The sequence below is a fragment of the Herpailurus yagouaroundi genome, unplaced genomic scaffold (genome assembly GCF_014898765.1).
Source record: "Herpailurus yagouaroundi ecotype Mexico unplaced genomic scaffold, PumYag 77, whole genome shotgun sequence".
Taxonomy (NCBI): domain Eukaryota; kingdom Metazoa; phylum Chordata; class Mammalia; order Carnivora; family Felidae; genus Herpailurus; species Herpailurus yagouaroundi.
This window is the reverse complement of record NW_024412388.1, coordinates 1,892,697-1,910,327: the sequence shown is the minus strand read 5'-3', so window position 1 is coordinate 1,910,327 and position 17,631 is coordinate 1,892,697. Positions and strand designations below refer to the sequence as shown.

The 17,631-nt window shown below is 61.9% G+C and overlaps 1 protein-coding gene across 5 annotated transcripts in view; it reads right to left on the bottom strand.

Annotated features, from left to right (window-relative positions):
• The window catches only part of PRDM16 (PR/SET domain 16), a 255,306-nt gene that overhangs the window by 40,315 nt on the left and 197,360 nt on the right, over positions 1-17,631 (bottom strand). For all 5 annotated transcript variants that reach the window (XM_040459139.1, XM_040459149.1, XM_040459158.1 and 2 more), the window contains exons 4-5: positions 11,181-11,315; positions 2,470-2,572 (exon numbers count right to left, since the gene is read on the bottom strand). In XM_040459139.1, the coding sequence (XP_040315073.1) occupies positions 2,470-2,572; positions 11,181-11,315 (238 nt within the window). The remainder of the gene's footprint in view (positions 1-2,469; positions 2,573-11,180; positions 11,316-17,631) is intronic.

Here is a 17,631-nt window from a genome sequence, read left to right as displayed (position 1 = left end):
TGCTTTATATACAAGTCACTGCATCCTTGTGACTTCTTTGGAAGGCGGAGCGAAGTTAACGATTTTAAGCCTTTCTCGAAAGAAAAGCATACTGGAATGGAAATGATTTTCCTTATTTTCTCCCAAGATCAAGAAGCTTTCCCGCAAGGGAAATCTTTCCCCTCCGTGCTGAAAGAATAAGCAGAAAATAAAAAGTCGCCTCAACTATTGAATGAACCTGAACGTGGCGTCCCTGTGCCCTGAGTCCCTTGCAGGGAGACCGGAACTGCGTTTCTTTTCCAAAGCCGCGGCTTTCAAAGAGCATTTCCAGGCCGGGATCCACCAGAACGGCGCCCTCGGCCCCCAGTGGGCCGGCACCCAGGGGCCCCCGTGTCTGCCGCAATACCTGAACGCTGTCCCCGCCCAAGGCCCCTGCCCGCAACAGCAGCACGAAAAATTGTGAGTCAGCTCCGAATCTGGCGGAGGCTCCGTGTGCTACCCAAACCACACCGGGCCCGGGCCACGGCAGCCCGTGCTGTGCGTGTCACATCCACACCCCGCCTGTCTGTGTGAAGTCCCGTCCGCAACTTCACAAGGCAGGAATGTGACAGAAAAATAAATCGGTGCCTAATGGCTTCCGAGAGCCGAGGGGGACACAATTATGCGGTATCTGCATGGCAGTGGACCAGACCGGAGGCTCAAAAGTGCTGGAGAACCCACTCCAAATTCCTGCCGTGATAAGGGGCCTCTGCGTTTAGCTGGGGCCGGGAGAAAAGATTTTTATGATAATTATCTTAGCGAGGAACGATTTTGCATTTTCTTTCTGTGCGATTCTGAGTTTAGCTGGGGAGGGGGCGGCCGTTGGGGGGCTGGGGGATGACTGTGACAGCAGAGAGTATGAAAAGTCAGATATTTGATGCTAGACCATTATGTGTGGAAAGCAATTAGCCCACAGATGTTTGATGAATTATTAGGGAGATGTGGACCCGGCTTATTTTAAGATCGGGGGGCCCGCTGGGGGCGGACGGGCGGGGGGGGGGGAAAGCAATCCAGGTTTTTAAAACCTTTTGGAAGAAAGAAGTTTCATTATACAAACGACATTCCCTGGCCGGGTGCTCCCCGAAGGGGAGTGGGTTTATCTTCCCGAGCTCTCGTGTGCTACCTGAGACCCGTAGGTCTTTTCAACGATTATTTTAAGGAAAATGAGCCCATCCCCTCGCTACCCAGACCTCGGCCGTTAATTTTTCTTTTCTTGACGGCCTAATTAAAACCAAACTTGAGAGGCGCGCGCAGATAGGATCCGGCTCCGTGACGACTTGGGAGCGGCGGCTCAGGGACATGGGCCGCGGGGAGGAAGGACGCAGCCGCCGGGCCAGGCTCGGGGATCGAAAGGGTAAATTAAGGCAGAGATCTCCGTGTTTGCTCCCGGCCCCGGCCCATGCCACTCCCTGTCGTGGCATTATTAGAGGAACCTGCGGTAAGTGGTGTTAATCATTAAGCCTCTGTGCCTTTGGAGGGGAGGGAAGGAAAGACAGGAAGGGGAAAAGGCGGCCTCCTGCCTGCTCCGGCGTGAGCTGAGCGGAATCACCAGCCCCGGCTAGAAGGGGAGGTGGCTTTTCTGCTCCCTTGTGGGGTCTCAAAGGGAAGACGCCGCGAGCTCAGCGGCGGCACTCAGGGAGTTAACCACCGGCCCTCCGCTGCCAGTGCAGGGTCCCTCGTTCCTCGGAGGGACCCGAACGCTGTTCCAGAGTCCCCAGGTGAACGGCATGTTGCTTCGCAGTGGGGACGAAGGAGGAGAAGGCCGCGTTCCGGAAACGCCAGCCTGCTTGCGGCTGGAATTTTCGAACACCCTCTGAGATGTAGGTGTGTGTGTGTGTGAAGGAGGAAGGGTGGGAAGCGTGCCCGGGGGACGAGCACCGAGTGACGAGTCGGGAGCAAAGGACAGGAGGGCGGCTCTCCACACGCGGTTCCGGGGGCTCAGCTGCCGTCCAAGTGCCCCTGTGGCAACGCCCCAACCCGAAATGTCCCCTCTCACGACATCAGTTTCCCCTTAACTTTTCTCTCGGACTCTGCTGTCAACGATAGACCAGGCACCGCTTTCAGAGACCTACACGCCGGCACTACCCTCTCTGAAGTGACCCTGAAACGTCTCCCACGGCACGGAGCTCTGCAGGGTGGAGGTTTCCAAGCCACACAACCATGCTGCTAATAATACAGCATTTAAAAAAAAAAAAAAAAAAAACAAAAACCAAAAAGTCCCCCGGGACACTTCCACGACAAAGATATAATGCCACACGATACCCATTGGCTCCTATGGCCCGAAGTCCTGGCGGGAATTCGGCGTGTGGCTCATATAACCCACGGTGGGGAGAGTGCGACGCTTCAGTGGAGAGCTTGTTAGGAGGGGGCCGGTCCCGCCGGCCCGGGGTCTGAGTGGCGGGCCCCGGCATGTGGCAGGAGTGACGGGCGGCCTCAGGAGGGGGGGCTTACCATCCAGACCGGGGGGCACCGGGCCCAGGGAGTACGCGCCTTCCTTCACGTGCACCAGCAGCTCTTCCCCAGGCTCGATGTCCTTGATGACTTTATAATAAATCTAGGCGGAAAGGCAGAGAGAAGGGGTGAGTGTTGCCGTCCCGGCTGCCGAGAGAGCCACGCTGCGTGCACACAGGCGACGCCCGCGGGCCACTCGACCTGCCCACTAATTGCCGCTGAGAGTCTCCCTCCTGGAACTTTGCAGAATATGCTCACAAGGGCTAGAGCCCCGTGTAGTTTGTTCCGTCCCGTTGTTGGAGGTCGGTAAAGGGGACGGAGGACACCGTGCCCAGGCGGGGGGGTCCCAGCGGCAGGCACCAGGGAGGCTGGCGCTTCTCACGGGCAGCGGGGCCTGGCTTGGGTCTCAGGCTCCTTTTCTCAAAGTGTACGCGAGATGCCCTTTGCCGGTGGGGGCCTGGAGGGGGTCGAGGGCCAGTCTGGACATTCTCAAAGTGGCCGTGAACTCCGACAGAGGCTCTGTGGGCCAGGACGGCAGGCCGTGAGTCTCCCGTGAGCGTGGACACCGTCCGTGGGGACGGTGGAGGGACACACGTGCCTGCGGCTAGCTTGGTGACCGGCACCCGGCAGCCCTGGGGACCCAGATGGGGGCACCTTGAGCGCGGGGAGGGGTGCGTGGGGCCTGGGGGAGGGGCGGAGATCGAAGCCTGGAGCAGTGGGCTCAGGTCTAGGGGAGGAGAACGTGGGAAGTGTAGCCTCAGTACTCGGAGCGCCTCGGCCGGTGCCGCTGCATGTCCTGAGAAAGGGCCGTCTGCTCTGGGGAATCCTAGGGCTCAGCAGGGCCACAGGGGCAGGGGCTGTTTGGGAGGGGACCCTGGAACCAGCTGCAAAGGCCGGGGTGACTGTGGGAGAGAACCGGGCTCTTCTGTGCCTGGGAGCCTCCCCACCCCTGGAGAGCAGCGACACGGGTCCTCTGCTGGGGGGGGGCGGTACCGACCCCTCACACGAGTGGGGCCGACACCAGGAAGGCTTGTATCCCAATTCCAGAAATGTCAGACAGCCAGGCCACTGCCCACCACCCCAGCACTTGGGTATTTGGGTCTCTATCCAGGCGACAGTAACCAAGGTCCTTCCAGAAGCCCGAAGGCCTGGCTGCAGGACTGGCTGGGAGACCAGAGAAAGACCTAGAAGATTCCATCTGCACCCAGAAAATTCGAGGGCTGAGGCTCCTCCAGGCCCTTCCCTCCCGGAGCTGTTCCGGCCCCGCCCTCACGGAGGACCTGGGCCTTAGGTACCAGGCCAGGTTTTCCAGCATGGGGGGGGGGGGGCGTCCCGGGGACACGGTTCGAGCTGGGCACACGGACTGCACGAGCCCTCAGCCTCCCCCCTCGCCTCCGGGCCCCAGGAAACATCTGGAAGCCTGAGCCATCCCCGTCACTTGTGGGACCCCTTTTCCCCTCCACAGGCCACATCCGTGCGGACTCCTTTACAAACCACCAGTCCTGACAACAGCAGGGAACCCCCCCCCCAGGACACACAGAGCCCCACGGTGTCCCCGGGGCCTGCCCGGATTGATTCCCAGGGCACCGCACGGCAGAAACACACATGGCCCGGGCGTGTCACGCAGCCCAAAGTTCCTCCCCACCCCCCACCCGCCCCCCACGCACCTTCATTTTATTTGGCAACTGCCGTCACACACGTCGCTGCCAAGACATGGGGATTTCAAATGGGGAAGGGACCTTAGCAACTGTCGCCACAAAGCCATTGCTATTAAGATCCCGGTTTTGTATCACTTTCACTAAAAATTGCAGTGGCCAAATGGTTACTTGAAAAACAAATCAGATGAGCCACTGGATCTCAAAGTGGGACCCAGCGTCTGGGACACTCCAACGAAGCCAGGGGACCCCGGAGTGACCGGGGAGGGGGCCCCGAGTCGGCAGGCGGGTCTCACACGTGCATCTGGGCGGTGAGCGAGTCGGCTCACCAAGTGCACGTAGCCCCGGCCGCCAGCTACGTGCGCACAGGCTGGGGCCTGGCTGGGGCCCGGCTGGGGCCAGAGGAGGGTCCTGGCGGCTTTCCTCAGGCCCCGTTAGAGGGCAATGTGGGCCCGCCCACCACATCCCTCCGCGGCCGCGTCCCTCCCCGAGGCCCCGCTCTGACCTGGCGTCCCGCTCAGCGCGGCTCCTGGGGCCGCATCCTGCCTCCGGCCGGGACTCCTGAACTCCTGCTCCAGCCGGGCTGGCAGGGGCTGGGCGCGGCCCGCCTCCCCTCTCCGCCTCCCCGTCCGACCCCTCAGAGGGCCACCCGGCCTCCCGGGACCCCCCCCTCCACCCTCCTCACCCCCCTCTCTGAGTGCCACTGCCTCTCCTGGGACCCCCCACCCCGGTGGCTCCCAAGGCCACTGGACCTCCTGGAATCCCCTACCCGCGCTCCAAGGCCACCTAGGTCCCCGCCCCCACACCCCTCCCAGCTCTGAGGGCTGCCGGGGCCTCCTGGGACCCCTCTACAGCCCCCACGTGTGGTCCCAGGCCGCCTGCCTCCCCGGGGACTGGTCCTCCCGCCAACACAGCCTTGGAGGAGCTGAGGGAGGGTCTGGTGCACTTGGCCACAGGGAGCAGCTTTGTGCACAGCAGGCGCCCTCTCCCCAACCTCGGGACGGCACCTGGCAGGGGTGTGAGCGCAGCACAGGAGGGCAGCCAGCGGCCCGCAGCCGTGGCCGCCTGGACTTTGAGCGGAAGACAGAATTAATTGCTATTAGTGCTAATCGCAGGGCCCTGGTTAGGGTGGGGGGGGGCAGGGGCGCCCCCAACCTGCCTCCACCCGGAAGGGGAGACAGGAGGTGAACAGGGACCGGAGCAAACTTTTCCAAACTCAGCCGATGCCATTGCCAAGGGCACGGAGGTGTGAGGGAGGCTCTGGAGTTTTTATGACCTGTTCCCACCGGCACAAAGGCCTTATCAGCCAGCCGCCTCCTGATCGTTGGTCCTCAGGCTTTGCTGACTTCCCAGGACAAAGGCCGCGCGCGCAGGCTTCTTCGGTGGGACTGAGGCCTGGGCGGCTCCTGGCCTCTGGGGGCGTTACAAATTGCGCATTTACAGTGCGGAGCCCGGCCCCTTCCGCAGGGGCCTGTAATACATGATTCTGTAGCCCCTTAAAAACTCCTGAAGTGGGCGGGCGACTCCCGTTCACCGTGTGCCCCTCGGCGGCTGGGCCGGCTTCAGACCGAGGGCCCCGTCTGCCATGTGGACGGGCTGAGCACTCGTTTTCACAGGAGGGAGAGAGGCCTGTTCCTCCAGGAAAAAGAAACCCTCCCCTGTGGTGCCTCGTCCACCGGGAGAAAAGGAAAAAGGTTTGTGCCTGTGACAGCAGCGAAAACCCGCGCCCTCAACAGCTGCAGCCTTGCACGGCTGAAACCCTGTCTCCGTGCTCTGGGCAAGGCCCAGCTGGAGTTTTCTCTCTGGTTTCAGGATCTGAGAGCTGGGGAAGTCGCAACAGCTGGGTTCATGGGAGCCAATAAACGTCTGCTCGCAAACGGCTTTCAAAATACCGAAGCCAGACAGACTAAGGTCTGAGGTTAGGTCCCTGTTTGAATGTCTCTGCTCTGTCCGCAGGGACGGTGGTGGCCCCGAGTGTGGGTCCTCTCCTCCCCCCTCGTCCCTCTCCCAACACGGGAGCGGGCCCCTTGCAGGTGGACGGAGCTCGGGGACAAATAAGCCCACGTTCCCAACACAAGGCAGAGAGAAGTGCCTGAGAACAGTCGATTTCACACAGGCCATGCTCATTCAGACCCTTCCGCGAAAACAAACGTCACTCCCTCCCCCCAGCGTTCTTTAAGACAAAGAAATATTTCAGATTTAAAATAGATGTCAGTTTTAGACAGCTTCTTGAGTTCCTCAAGTATTTTTTTTTTAAATATCAAAGCAACTCACGAGGGTGATACTGTTTTCGAACACGACGACTTGGGTTCTACGGTTGTCGTTCCTACGTAATCTGGGGGTTTTACGGTTGAAATTACGAGAAGCTGCCCCCGCGTTGCACGGGGTGCTCGGCCACGGCCACGGCTCTGCCCGGCCCGGAGCAAACGGACGGCTCAGAAAGGTGAAAGTGGTCAAGTGCATGGGACCGCTTCTCCCCCTCTGACAGTTTGAGGACCTTTCAAGGAGTGTCTGAGTTACGCGGGCAACATCGCTTTCAGTGTGCTTATCGCAAAAAGAAAACCTCCCTGCATCCTGGATTTCGGCTTTGCGCGGGATCTGTGAAGGCCTCTGGGGGGCTCTGCGAGGGCTTTTCCCAAAAGAGAAGCAGCAAGGGGGAGTGGAATGGCTGGTCCGCTTCTGGCCTGTCCCCGCAGGGGACGCCGGTCCTTGGGCATTCTCCTCTCAGGGACCCCCGAAGAGGCAAGGCGGTTCCGGTGCGGACTCTGGAAACACCGCTGTGTGTCCTTCCTCCTTGAGGTCCCCACGCTGTGGGCAGTCTCTGCCTGGGAAGGGCTGTGGACACCAGAGCCCTGAGGCTGCCTGAGGGCTTGAGCACTTGGAGTTTAAAAAGCCACCCAGGCGGTGCTCCAAGCCGGATGGGGGACGGCTCCGGGAGCCGCGGGGGGGGGGGGGGGGGGCGGAGGCCTGCCTGTGCCTTTTCAGAGCCGAGCGGGACCGCGGGGAGAGCGGGTCTGGGTCGGGCCCCCACGGCAGGCTCAGGCTCCAGGGACAGGCAGACAATTCCTTCCTCCGCCGGGGAGAGGACACGGCCTGGCGTGCCTGGCGGTTGCCACGCTCCTGTCTTCCCACGCAGGGCTGAAGCAACTCGTGTCCGAGAATCTTTCCGGTCTTGCCGCTGTACCGTCTCCTTCCCAGCGGCACAAACGTGGGAAAAAGTCCCGCACGTCTGTCTCTTCCTTCGTCGTAGGTTTGGGGCTGGAGAGCGTGTGTATCTACACACGCACATTACTGGGGAACGTGGTCCCCACCGTTCTTACGTGGCTCTCCTAACCCAGCACCCCATTCGGTCAAGAAGGAGAAGAATGGAAATTCTGACAAGGGCTCCGGCCGGTGTTGTGCCGGCGTGGTCGAATTTAGGTCTTGTTCCTTCCCGAAGACAGGGTCAGCTTGCTCTGAAGAGGGCACCGCAGAACTCCCCGGCTTTCGGACTCCGATGAATTTGATATATATGTTAAGTCTTTTGTAAACCGGCCAAGAAACGCTACAATGAATCCCCTGCCCTTCTCGTTTCAAAGGGGGACATTGTATCTAATTGTTTGGGAGCTACCATTGAAACGGGCCAATCCATTTACAAGGTTTAATTTAGAAAATCCTGGGGGGTGGGGGGAGCAGAGGCGGCGGGGGACCCGTGCTGGACGCCATCCTGCGGGTTCCAGCCCCGGCAGACGGCTCCACGCCCCGACTGGCCACCACGGCGGGGTCCCCGCATCGAGGGCAGGGAAGCGAAAGCAAAAGAGAAGCTTCCGGGCCGACGTGCGGCCGGCCCGGGAGCACCAGGTTTTCATTAAACACAAGCGCTGGCTCTCCTGGACGCGGGGCTGTGTGGTTATCGGCCGGCTGATCTGCTAACGAAATGCTTTCTTTAACAAGCTTGTCTGCTTCCTCTTCGGGGAGACCCGGCCCCGGTGCCCGGGCTGAGCTGGCTGTGCCCCGGGAAACCTGCTGGTGCTGTTGGGTTTTCCCTGCCGTCCGGCCGGCCCTGGGGGCGCACAGCGTGGGCCCTGGGGGCTCTCCTCCGTGCGCGGGGGGCGTTCGGAGCCCCCGCGTCGTGCTCCCCGACATCTGCGTGTGACCCCAGCACCGGCTCACGCCCTCCTCGGCCCCGCTGGTCACCGACGTCGGGCCCCAGCATCCTTGCCCCGGTGAGGCGGGTGGGGACGGGGAGACAGCGCGCCGTGAACGGGCCTCCGCCCCTCTCTGCTCCCTCCGGTGGGCGTGTTACTTCCAGGCTCTTGATTTCGGGCTTAACGTTAAAACAAATCCAGGGACAGGCCCCGTCTGTCTCCGGCAGCGTTTCAGACCAACTCGTGTGCCCATAATTGCGGGAGAAAGAACCACCCAGGGGTGATCTGAGCGTCTCAGATTTTCCAGAAGGAAAAGCAGGGGCTGGCGGGCGGCAGGGGGAGGGGAGTGAAGGTCGCCCGGGGCCGGGGGAGGGTCATGCTACCCGGGGGGACTCTGCTGCCCGCGGGCTCCCCTTTGCTTCCCGTTTATGCTAAGTGGGAAGGTCAATCAGGGCCCTCCAGAGTCTACGGCTGTGATCCGACCACTTCCAAAAACCCAGAGACAGACCTGGAGCCCCCAGCCGTAGGCCGTGGACACTTTGTCCGGAGCAGACCGGCTGCCCCAGAGCCTGTGTTGGCCCAGGACCGTCTGTGAAAGCCGCTCGCCACTGTTTAGTGGATAGGGCTGAGTCCAGGAGGAAATCCACGGCCCGACTGTGGCCTCTCTTGCCCTGGGCTCCCCCGTCTGGAGCTGCAGAGAGGGGGACAGAGGTGGCCATCAGAGCCACAGGGCGCCGAGAGGGGGCCTTGTGGCATGAACGAGAAGCTGGAGGCAGGGCTGTGCTCACGGCCATGGGAGCCGCAGTCCGTGGAAGAAACGCGTGGCTCCCTCGGAAGGACACGGTCTCCTGTTCGGAGCTGCCAGCTCGGTTCTTCGGGGAGCTGTGACTTCAGGGACTTTCTCTTCACGCCCCCGAGACCCCCTCCTGCCCAGGGTTCTTCGTCCTCTCAAAACGGGGGCTGGGGTCATGTGACGGGCTTCTGAGCACCATCTGGCAAAACCCACACTGCCTTATGCCTCTTAGATTCTCAGTCTGGACGCTGTCCCCTCCACGTCCGTGCTGTCGAGAGCGGTGTGTGTGTGTGTGTGCGTGTGTGCGCGTGTGCGAGTGCAGGCAGCGGGGGCTGGGGTGTCCATAAGTGCTAGGAAATCCTGGTAGAAACTCTTGGGATTATGGACATCTGAGAAACCCCATTAATATCGTGTAATGTTTCCTTCTCAAAGAGAAGCCTGTCTTCAAAAATCTTTGTTTTATTATTAATATTTCAGGGACGTTCTTATTCCAGCTCCAACCCAGGTCAAGCCTGTTGCTCTGTAGAAACCGGTGTTTCCAGCCGTCGGGACCGGTCACCCCCCTCAATGGGGTTAAGGGAAACAGCCGGGGTTCAACACTCACTCCACCCCAGCCGAAAGTATCCCTGTTCCCTGGTGGAAGGAGATGGAAAGACTTTGCTGCAAAGCAGTCAGTCCCACGTGGACCCTTATGTGGAGCTGGCAGAAACGCTTCCCCGAAATGTTAATAAGAAAACAAAGATGTCTGATGACACATCTGTGTGCTTTTCTAGAAGCTTGTCATGAAAAGGTACCTGCTTTGCTACTAAAGTTTGGCTCAAACGGTCCAGCAAACATGTTTCTTAAACGGAGAATCTGGATCCTGCCTCTCACGGAAGTGCCATCCTGGGCTCGGCCCCATGGTGTTCCTTCCGCTGCCCATCAGCTTCCAGACACGGGTCGAGGATACGCGCGGTCCGCACAGGAGGGGCGTGCCTAGATCTGACCTCCCGTCACTCAGATTTCACTTTCATTTGGAGGAAGGAAAAGAGGTTTGTTTTTTTAAGTTCTCTTCTAATTTTTGAGGATTATTCTTTTTGGCTTCAATTTCGGCAATATTTTTTGCAATCAGAAAAACAAAAAACAAAAAACAAAACAAAACAAAACAACCCAAACCACCTTATTCTCAAAATGCTGGGTTCTGGCTACAGCTGTAGTCGTCTCAGGAGCAGAGGTGGATTCCAACTTCGCCGCGTCTGGCGGCAGCTTGTGTCCAGGGCTTAATCCAGGCCGAGCCCCAGGGCCGAGAAGGAGCCTGAGCGGATGAGGGGGGGCAGCTGACGGGGGTCCCAGGGACCTCCCTGGTGCGTGCTCTCTGTGTTTCCTAATGCAAAACTGTTTCTCTGAAGTCAAGAGCCTCGAACCACTTTTAATGGTTTGCACGGGCGACGGGAGAATGCAGTCTTTGTTATGTGGTCTCCGAAAACATTTTTGGAAGCAGCGGAATCCCTTTCGCAGATGAAATCTCCTGTGGGACCCCAAGATATTCTCGGCAAGCGCACGCTGCTTCGATCGGCCGGGTCGGGCACCCGGGCACCCCGAGGAGCCCGGCGCTGCTCCGGGAATGCAGTGGAGATGTGCCGAGGGGCCTGGCTCCGGGGTGGGGAGTCTTCAGCGGCCATTTGCAACCTTGTAGTTAAAGACACGGAATAGGGCCTCCCAGCACTGGGGACACGTGGGGGCTGCAAACGGCATCTTCTCTCCTGTTCGGCGCTCAGCCCGGACGGCCGCCATGGGCTGAAGTCAGGGCCACCAGGCTCAGGAGAAAGATGCGTTGTCGGCCGGGGGAGCCAGTGGCCTCCGCAGGCTGGCCGGGACGCCGTAGGGGGCTCACAGGGCACCCCCGGAGGGCGGTGCCGGCCCCCCAGAGAGCGCTTCCGAGCGGAGCCGCAAGGACAGCCGTGCGCAACTGGATTGCCAACAGAAGGCTCCAGGGAACAACCACGGGGTGTCACGGAGCTCCCTGCCCCGCGGCAGGACAGGGCCCGGCAGGGCCCGGCTGCCCCTCCGCCCCGGCACCCCCCGCCCCCACCATCTGTCTGGGCGCCGAGGCCCCAAGAGCCACTCCGAGGGCCGGTGTGCAAGCCCCAGACCCACCTGCTCGTTGATCTGGCACATGGTGAGGTTCTGGTCATTACAGGAGCAGGCCACCCGGATGTATTTCAGCCAGCCGCCGGACCCCGCTGGGGCAGCGTCCATGCAGAGCTTCTCCGTGCTCAGGTCTTCGGAGATCTGTCGGGGAGCGCGAGAACCGAGGAGGGTCAGACACATCCTGTGTGCTGGTCTACACAGCCTGCAACTGCCCAATGAGGGACCAGCTGTCTGGGCCCAGGAGGAAGGCAGTTGGCGTCTGGACTTTAGCAGACCCCCTGGGCATTGGCCACGTCCTTGTCCCCCGCCTCCCCCCGGCTGCCCGTCCCAGGAGCCTCTGAGAGCCTGGCGGAGGGACAGGAGGACGGCCCTTCCTCTCACCGAGCAGACTGCAGCCCTGGTCTGGCAGTAAAGGGGCTGCACAGCCCGCGCCCCCCCACCCCCCTGCAGAGCCGCCCCACACGTGAGAAAGCGGAGGCCACTGTGTCTAAGAACAGAGCCCTCTGCTAAGGGGAGCTGGGGCGCTGGGCTGGAGAAAAAACATTCTCGAAGGTAAAGGTGTTGTCGGGGTGTGTGACCGCACGGGACTCGGCGTGAGCGTGCGTGTGCAGGCGTGTGTGCCCACACCGGCGTGCACATCCCCCTGAAAGTAAGAGAGCAAGAAAAGCATTCAGTTTTCTTAAAGGTGAAAAGTTTCCGTTTGACACCCGGGGCCCGCAGATGCCCGGCCTCTCCCGGCGCGCCCAGCGGCCAACGCGCGCGTGACCGGCGTCACTGACCCGGTCCCCGCCGCGGGTCTCTGCACAAGCCCCTGGCGGGCAGGGCTTGGAGCTTCTCCGGGTGTGTGTGTCCGAGCGGGTCATTCGCTAGAAGACCTGAATGCTGTCCCCCGCCGGGAGAGGGGTGCCCCTGCAGCAGAATCCCTCCCATCCTCACCCCTGCTCCGTCCGGTGCTTGCGCGGGGTTCTGAGTCCAGAGCCACGGAAGCCAGCGGCATCTTGGACCAAATTCCCGGGCAGCGCAGCCCCAGGTCTTACGGCCTAGGAGGGAGGGGCTGAAGCCTCAAAGAAGGAAGGGGCATCCAGTGGGCAGGGGACATGAGAACAGGGTGTCAGAAGGACCCAGTAAAGTCAGGGCAGGGGGTAGCAGCCTGTCCCGGCAGAGACAGAGGAGGCTGATCCCAAGCATCATGGCCTCTGCTCCCCCGGAGGGCATCCTGAGCGCCCGTTCTGGACAATAAAGCCCGGGGAAGGGCAGCTCCCGGCAGAGGCCCGCAGAAGCTTCTTCTGACCAGCAGCTCTGGATGCTCTGTAACAGCTCAAGTGCTCCCCAAATGTCCACAGACACTTTCTACACAACCAGGGTCCCCGCCCGGCCTCTGATGGTGAGGAAACGGAGATCTCGGGAGGCAGGCGCGTTGCCGCGGGAGACGCGGAACCTGCCTCCGTCCCGTCTGCCCCCCTGCACACGGGGGTGCCTGGAGCCCCTCCTGGAGCCACCAGCAGTGCCTCCCATAAATGACAGGTCTCGGAGCAGACAAGCTCAGGCCCAGCTTTGCTGACGTCTCTGGAGGCTGATCTGGAGGGGGCTCCGAACCCAGGGACCACGGTTTTGTGATTCTCCTTTTTTTTTGGGGGGGGGGGCTTTCACCAAATGGGCCTAATTCTGAGAGAGGGAAGAGAGGCCAGGGGGCCTGGGGAGGAGGGAGATGAGAGACGGAGGGGTGGGGCTGGAGGGCAGAGAAGCCGGACCCCTCAGGGTGCCAGGGGGCGCAGGGGCACGGCTGGCTCCAGGCCGGCATCGGGAGGCCATTTGGGGCTGGCCGGCAGGGATGGGAGCGCAGGCCCACGCGGGAGAGGCCCCCCTCTGGGCACTAGCGCCTCTCAGGGGCCCCCCTTGCGCCTCCTACCCCAACTGCAGGAAACCCGCAGAAAAGACCCACAAAGCAAAACCTGCGGTTAGCGGCACGTCAACTGAAGGGGCAGTCCTGCCACCTTCCTCTGTCACAGGAGGAAGAGGGGCCGAGCGGCCGAGACCCATGGACCCCACCCCACCCCCCTCCGGGGGCCCGGGCTCCCTGTGATGCCCCCCCCCCCTCCCCACAGCCACTGTCTCTGTCCGACCCCACCCGTGGCACCGGCTGGGGATGACGAAGAGGGCACAGGCTGCTGGGACCGTCACAGCCCTTGCGGCCTCCGCCCCCACTGCCCATGCGGCCCCCGTGGTTCCCCCCCACCCCGGGCTGACCTGTTGCCTCAAGGGTGTTGCTTCACCTTGACGGGCTTGGGTCTGTCTCCCCAAGTAGTGGCTAGAGGGACACTGATCCATCCGTCCAACTAACCAAGTAACCACTGTCCTAAGTGCTTAGAAGCCCTCTTCACCCAGTTTGCTCATATACGTGTGTGCGTGTGTATATGCATGCGTGTATGTGTACGTGCATGTGTGAGTGTGCATATGTGTGCATGCACGTGTGTGTGTGCACGCGAAAGTGCACGTGTGCTTATGTGTGCCTTGTATGCGTGCAAGTGCATTTGCACGTGCACGTGTATGCTTGTGCGTGTGTGTGCACACGTGTGAATGCACGTGTGTGTGTGCACGTGTGAGGCGCCACTCAGGTGGTTGCTGAGAAACCAGCAACATGTTTTGGGAAAAGACAAACCAGCCCCAGTGAGGAGGTGGCCCCGAGGGAGCCTACAGGACCGACCTCCCAGAGGCCCCCGCTTCCCCCCTGCACGCACCCTCCCCGGGGGGCCTCGCTCATCTGCGTCCTTTTTTGCCACCGTCCTCCACGGCTGCTCCCTCCCGCCCCCCCCCCCCGCCTCCCACCTCCCCGGCTGGGAACGATCGTCCTGGGATGTGGGTCCCAGAGACAGAGCACATTCTCTGGGGGCTGGGACTCTGCACTGTGCCTTGCAGGCTCAGTCCTCGGGGCTCTTGGCCTGCCGCGAGGGGAGCTCCGTGCCACGCGGGAGTGGCTCCACAGTGCCCCCCAGAGAGTGAGTCTGACCCTCCGGGTGCTCACAGGACTTGTCCTGGGGGCAGATGAGGGAAAGCGCAGGGCGCCTGGACCACAGTGACTGTCCGTCGCCCTCCGGCACCTGTCGGTCCAGCACCGCCACCTGAGCCCACGCCCGAGTCCCACGTGCGCACCTGGAGCCAGCCGCCTGGTCTCCCCTCGGTCCCCCCACAGCGGCCTCGTCTCCCCTCGGTCCTGTTGTGGGCAGGGAACGCCTTCGGCGCAGATGCCCCAGCCCTCCCGTGAGCTTTCTGGGTCCTCATGGAACCAACCTCTCTCTCTCCCTTAGGACAGCCGGGCAGGTGCTGTCACATGGCCCCGTGTTCTCCTGAGCCTTCCCTGTGCCAGGCAGCCCTCTCGTCCTCTCAAGCATGTCTGGGCGTGGACACGGTTGGCTGCTTACCCGCACGGGACGCCAAGCCGTCCCTGTCCCTGTGGGGCAGGCTCCACGCTGGAGGGCCAGCAGCCCTCCTTCCTGGTGCCCCCTGGGAAGTGCCCCTTCCCTTCAGCCCAGAAGGCCTGTCCCCCCAACCCCTGACCATCTGGGTGGTCACAGGGTGGGCGTCACCTCCTGGCGGGTCCTGCGGGTCAGAGGGGACTCCTCCCTGAAACTCTATCTCTGAGCAGCATCAGGTACCTCCTCGCCAGAGAAGGTCCGAGTCCTGGTCTGGGGCCCAAACCTGCAATGCCCGTGTGGTGGGAGGGCCCAGGCCTGCGTCTGCCGTCGCGGCTGGGCGGTGGGGCCTCACCTGGGCCTCACCGAGGCCTGAGCCCCTGGCTCGGCAGGCAGGACACTGTAGGCCTGGCTCTGGTTTGGGGTGTAGATGGGCCCGTGCCCTCTGTGACTCCAGGCAGGGAGAGGTGGGGTGCAGACACGTGTCTTCTCTGGCTTCCGCTCCTTTCCTCTCTCCGTCCTCCCCGCAGGGCCTCTGCAGTGGAGGAGCTGGGCCTTTGGGAAGCCCACCCCGAGAGCCCCTGTGGGCTCAGGTCTCCGTCTGTGCTTGCGCGGCCCCGTACTGGTCACCGCAGGTGCTGGTGTTGCCGGGTTCGCCGCAAGAGGAGACAGAAGCCAGACGCAGGGCTCTGGAGCCAAGTCAGGGACAGGAGGGAGGGTCTCCGTGCCTGCTCAAAGACCCACGGGGTCCTGGAGTCCAGAAAGCAGGCCCAGGAGGCCACAGGTCTCTGCCCTTGCCTCTCCTACAGTGAGACCTTCCAGCGCCCAGAAGGCCAGGTTGAGACCACCCCTCACCCGCCTTGGCTCCTGGAGCCCGAGACAGTTACAAGTGGATGCGGGAGGGTGAGAGCGGCAAGTGGCTGTCCCCTGATTGTGCGCGCTGCCTGAGGAGGGAAGGAGGGAGGGGGCCCAGCCCCCCCCGGCCTCTCCCCCCTGCGCCCCTCCGGCCCCACCCCCTTGTAGGCAGCGGCCTGGGGGGCCTCGGGGCCGAGTCTCTAGATTTGCCATCCGGCTGCCTTGCCTGACCCCACTCCAAAGCCTTGCTCCGGGTTATTCGGGGCTGAGCTTCGGGGATCCCAGAGCCTCTCCCAGCAGCTGCCTCCTGTCCGTCCCCCCACTCGGCCTCACAGGCCCCCCCACCCCCGGTCCCCCTGCCAGCTCCCCTCGCTCATAAATCACCGCCATCAGAAATGCTGAGTTATGAAGCAAAGGGATGGAAAAATTCTTTTAACCTTGACAATTTTTTTTGCACATCATTTGAGGTTTCCTGCACTTCTAATCTGTGGGCTCTCTGCTGGGCTGGCTCCCTCACGTGCAACAGCCACGGCCCTGGCCGGGCGTGCAGGGGGGATGCCGAGGCATCTGTCGTCAGCTCGCCTAATGGACTCGGGGCATGCAGGAAGGCGCGGGCACTGCGAGCCTACCCCCCCACCCCCCCGTGGCTGTAAGGTAGCCCCGTCGAAGTCCGGGCATGGTGTCCACCTGTGACAGTGGTGGGGGGACCGGGGATGGCCTCCTCCTACCCTGACCCCTTCTCTAAGGACCCCCAGAGCCGTGGGGGTCTCGTTTCTGTCCAGAGGCACATGCAGGCACGTGCACACACGTGCGCGCGCACACACACACACACACACACACACACACACACAGCGTGGTTACGATTCATGGGGTCCATGAGTAACTAAAGCAGAAAGTCCATTCTTGTGACAGAAGGAGGTGGGGGAAAGGCATTCTGGAAACACCTCTGTCCGGGTGCAGAGGGAGCCTGGATGAGTTCATAAATCCCCTGTCCTGACTCTCATTGTGGGGCTCAGCGGTGATATGACCAAGCACTGACCATCAATGTGGCTGACAGCATGGGGTCACAACACAAGCAGACAGGAGTCCTGGCAGGCAGGTCATGGGCCTGGGTCCCCACCTGCTCTGGCTGAGAGGGAGGTGGGGATGAGAGGGGGAGTGAGGGAAGGGAGGGGTGGAGGGGGGTGGAGGGAGCAGGGGAGAGGCGGGCAGAAGGGGGCTGCTTCCAGGAAAAACAGGTATCTCACGGAAGCCAGTTCTCCAGGGCAAGGGCCAGAGAGAGAGGGGCTAGAGAGCCAGTGTTTTCTGGAAGCAGCCGGAGGGGGCTCCCCATGCGTGTCTGGGGAAGACAAGGGCCGAGGTCGTTGGTCTCAAGGATCCGAGAGAAGCATGTCTAGCTCAGGGCTGCTCTGAGCTGCCTGCAGCAGAACCGGGGTCACTGGCCCTTGCTGTGACCTGAACGTGACCTCGCTCTGGGGGTCCCCCCACACTCTGCAGCCTGAGGGGGTGTTTGGGGGCTGGGCTTCCTCCCAAGCGCACATCTTGTCCCCAGGCCACGGGCTGTAGCCCTGACCCGAGAGGAGCACACGGGCAGACTGGGGATTCGGACCAGCGCTTGTAAGTGTCCGAGGGAATAACGGGACAGAAACCCCTCGAGTGGTCAGCAGTGGTGGAGGTGGCAGTGGCATTGGGACATCTCCGCAGGCAGCCCGTGGACGGGCGAGGGCCCTTGCCGAGAGGCGAGCACCCCGTCACTGGGGGGATTCAAGGTGTAGGTGGCCGTCCTTCCAGGGTGCTCAGAGGGAGGCTGGACTCTGACCTGTATGTGCCTGTCCTGCCCTGAAATCGCATAATTCCTAACTCGACAACACAGGGGTTGTCGGGTCGTCTTGCCTCAGTCCCTCCTTTGGAGCTAGAAATCCTCTTTCCTGATTTCTGGCTGCGTGCGTGGAGGCCCTTGGCTCCCTGCACACGTGGTGTGCACTGTAAGGGACACTTGGTTTCTCTTTGGAAGCTTGCTGCACACACCCGGCACGGAGCCCCGGGCCCACACGGGTTCCGAGAGCGCTCAAGTGTGCCGTGCCGCGGGGACTCGTTCCTGGCTACTGATGGCTGTGGCGCCGGCTGCTTCTCCGGCTGGCCGCACCTGCTCTGCGGGCTCTCCAGAGACGCGCTAGGCTGGGGGGCTCTGT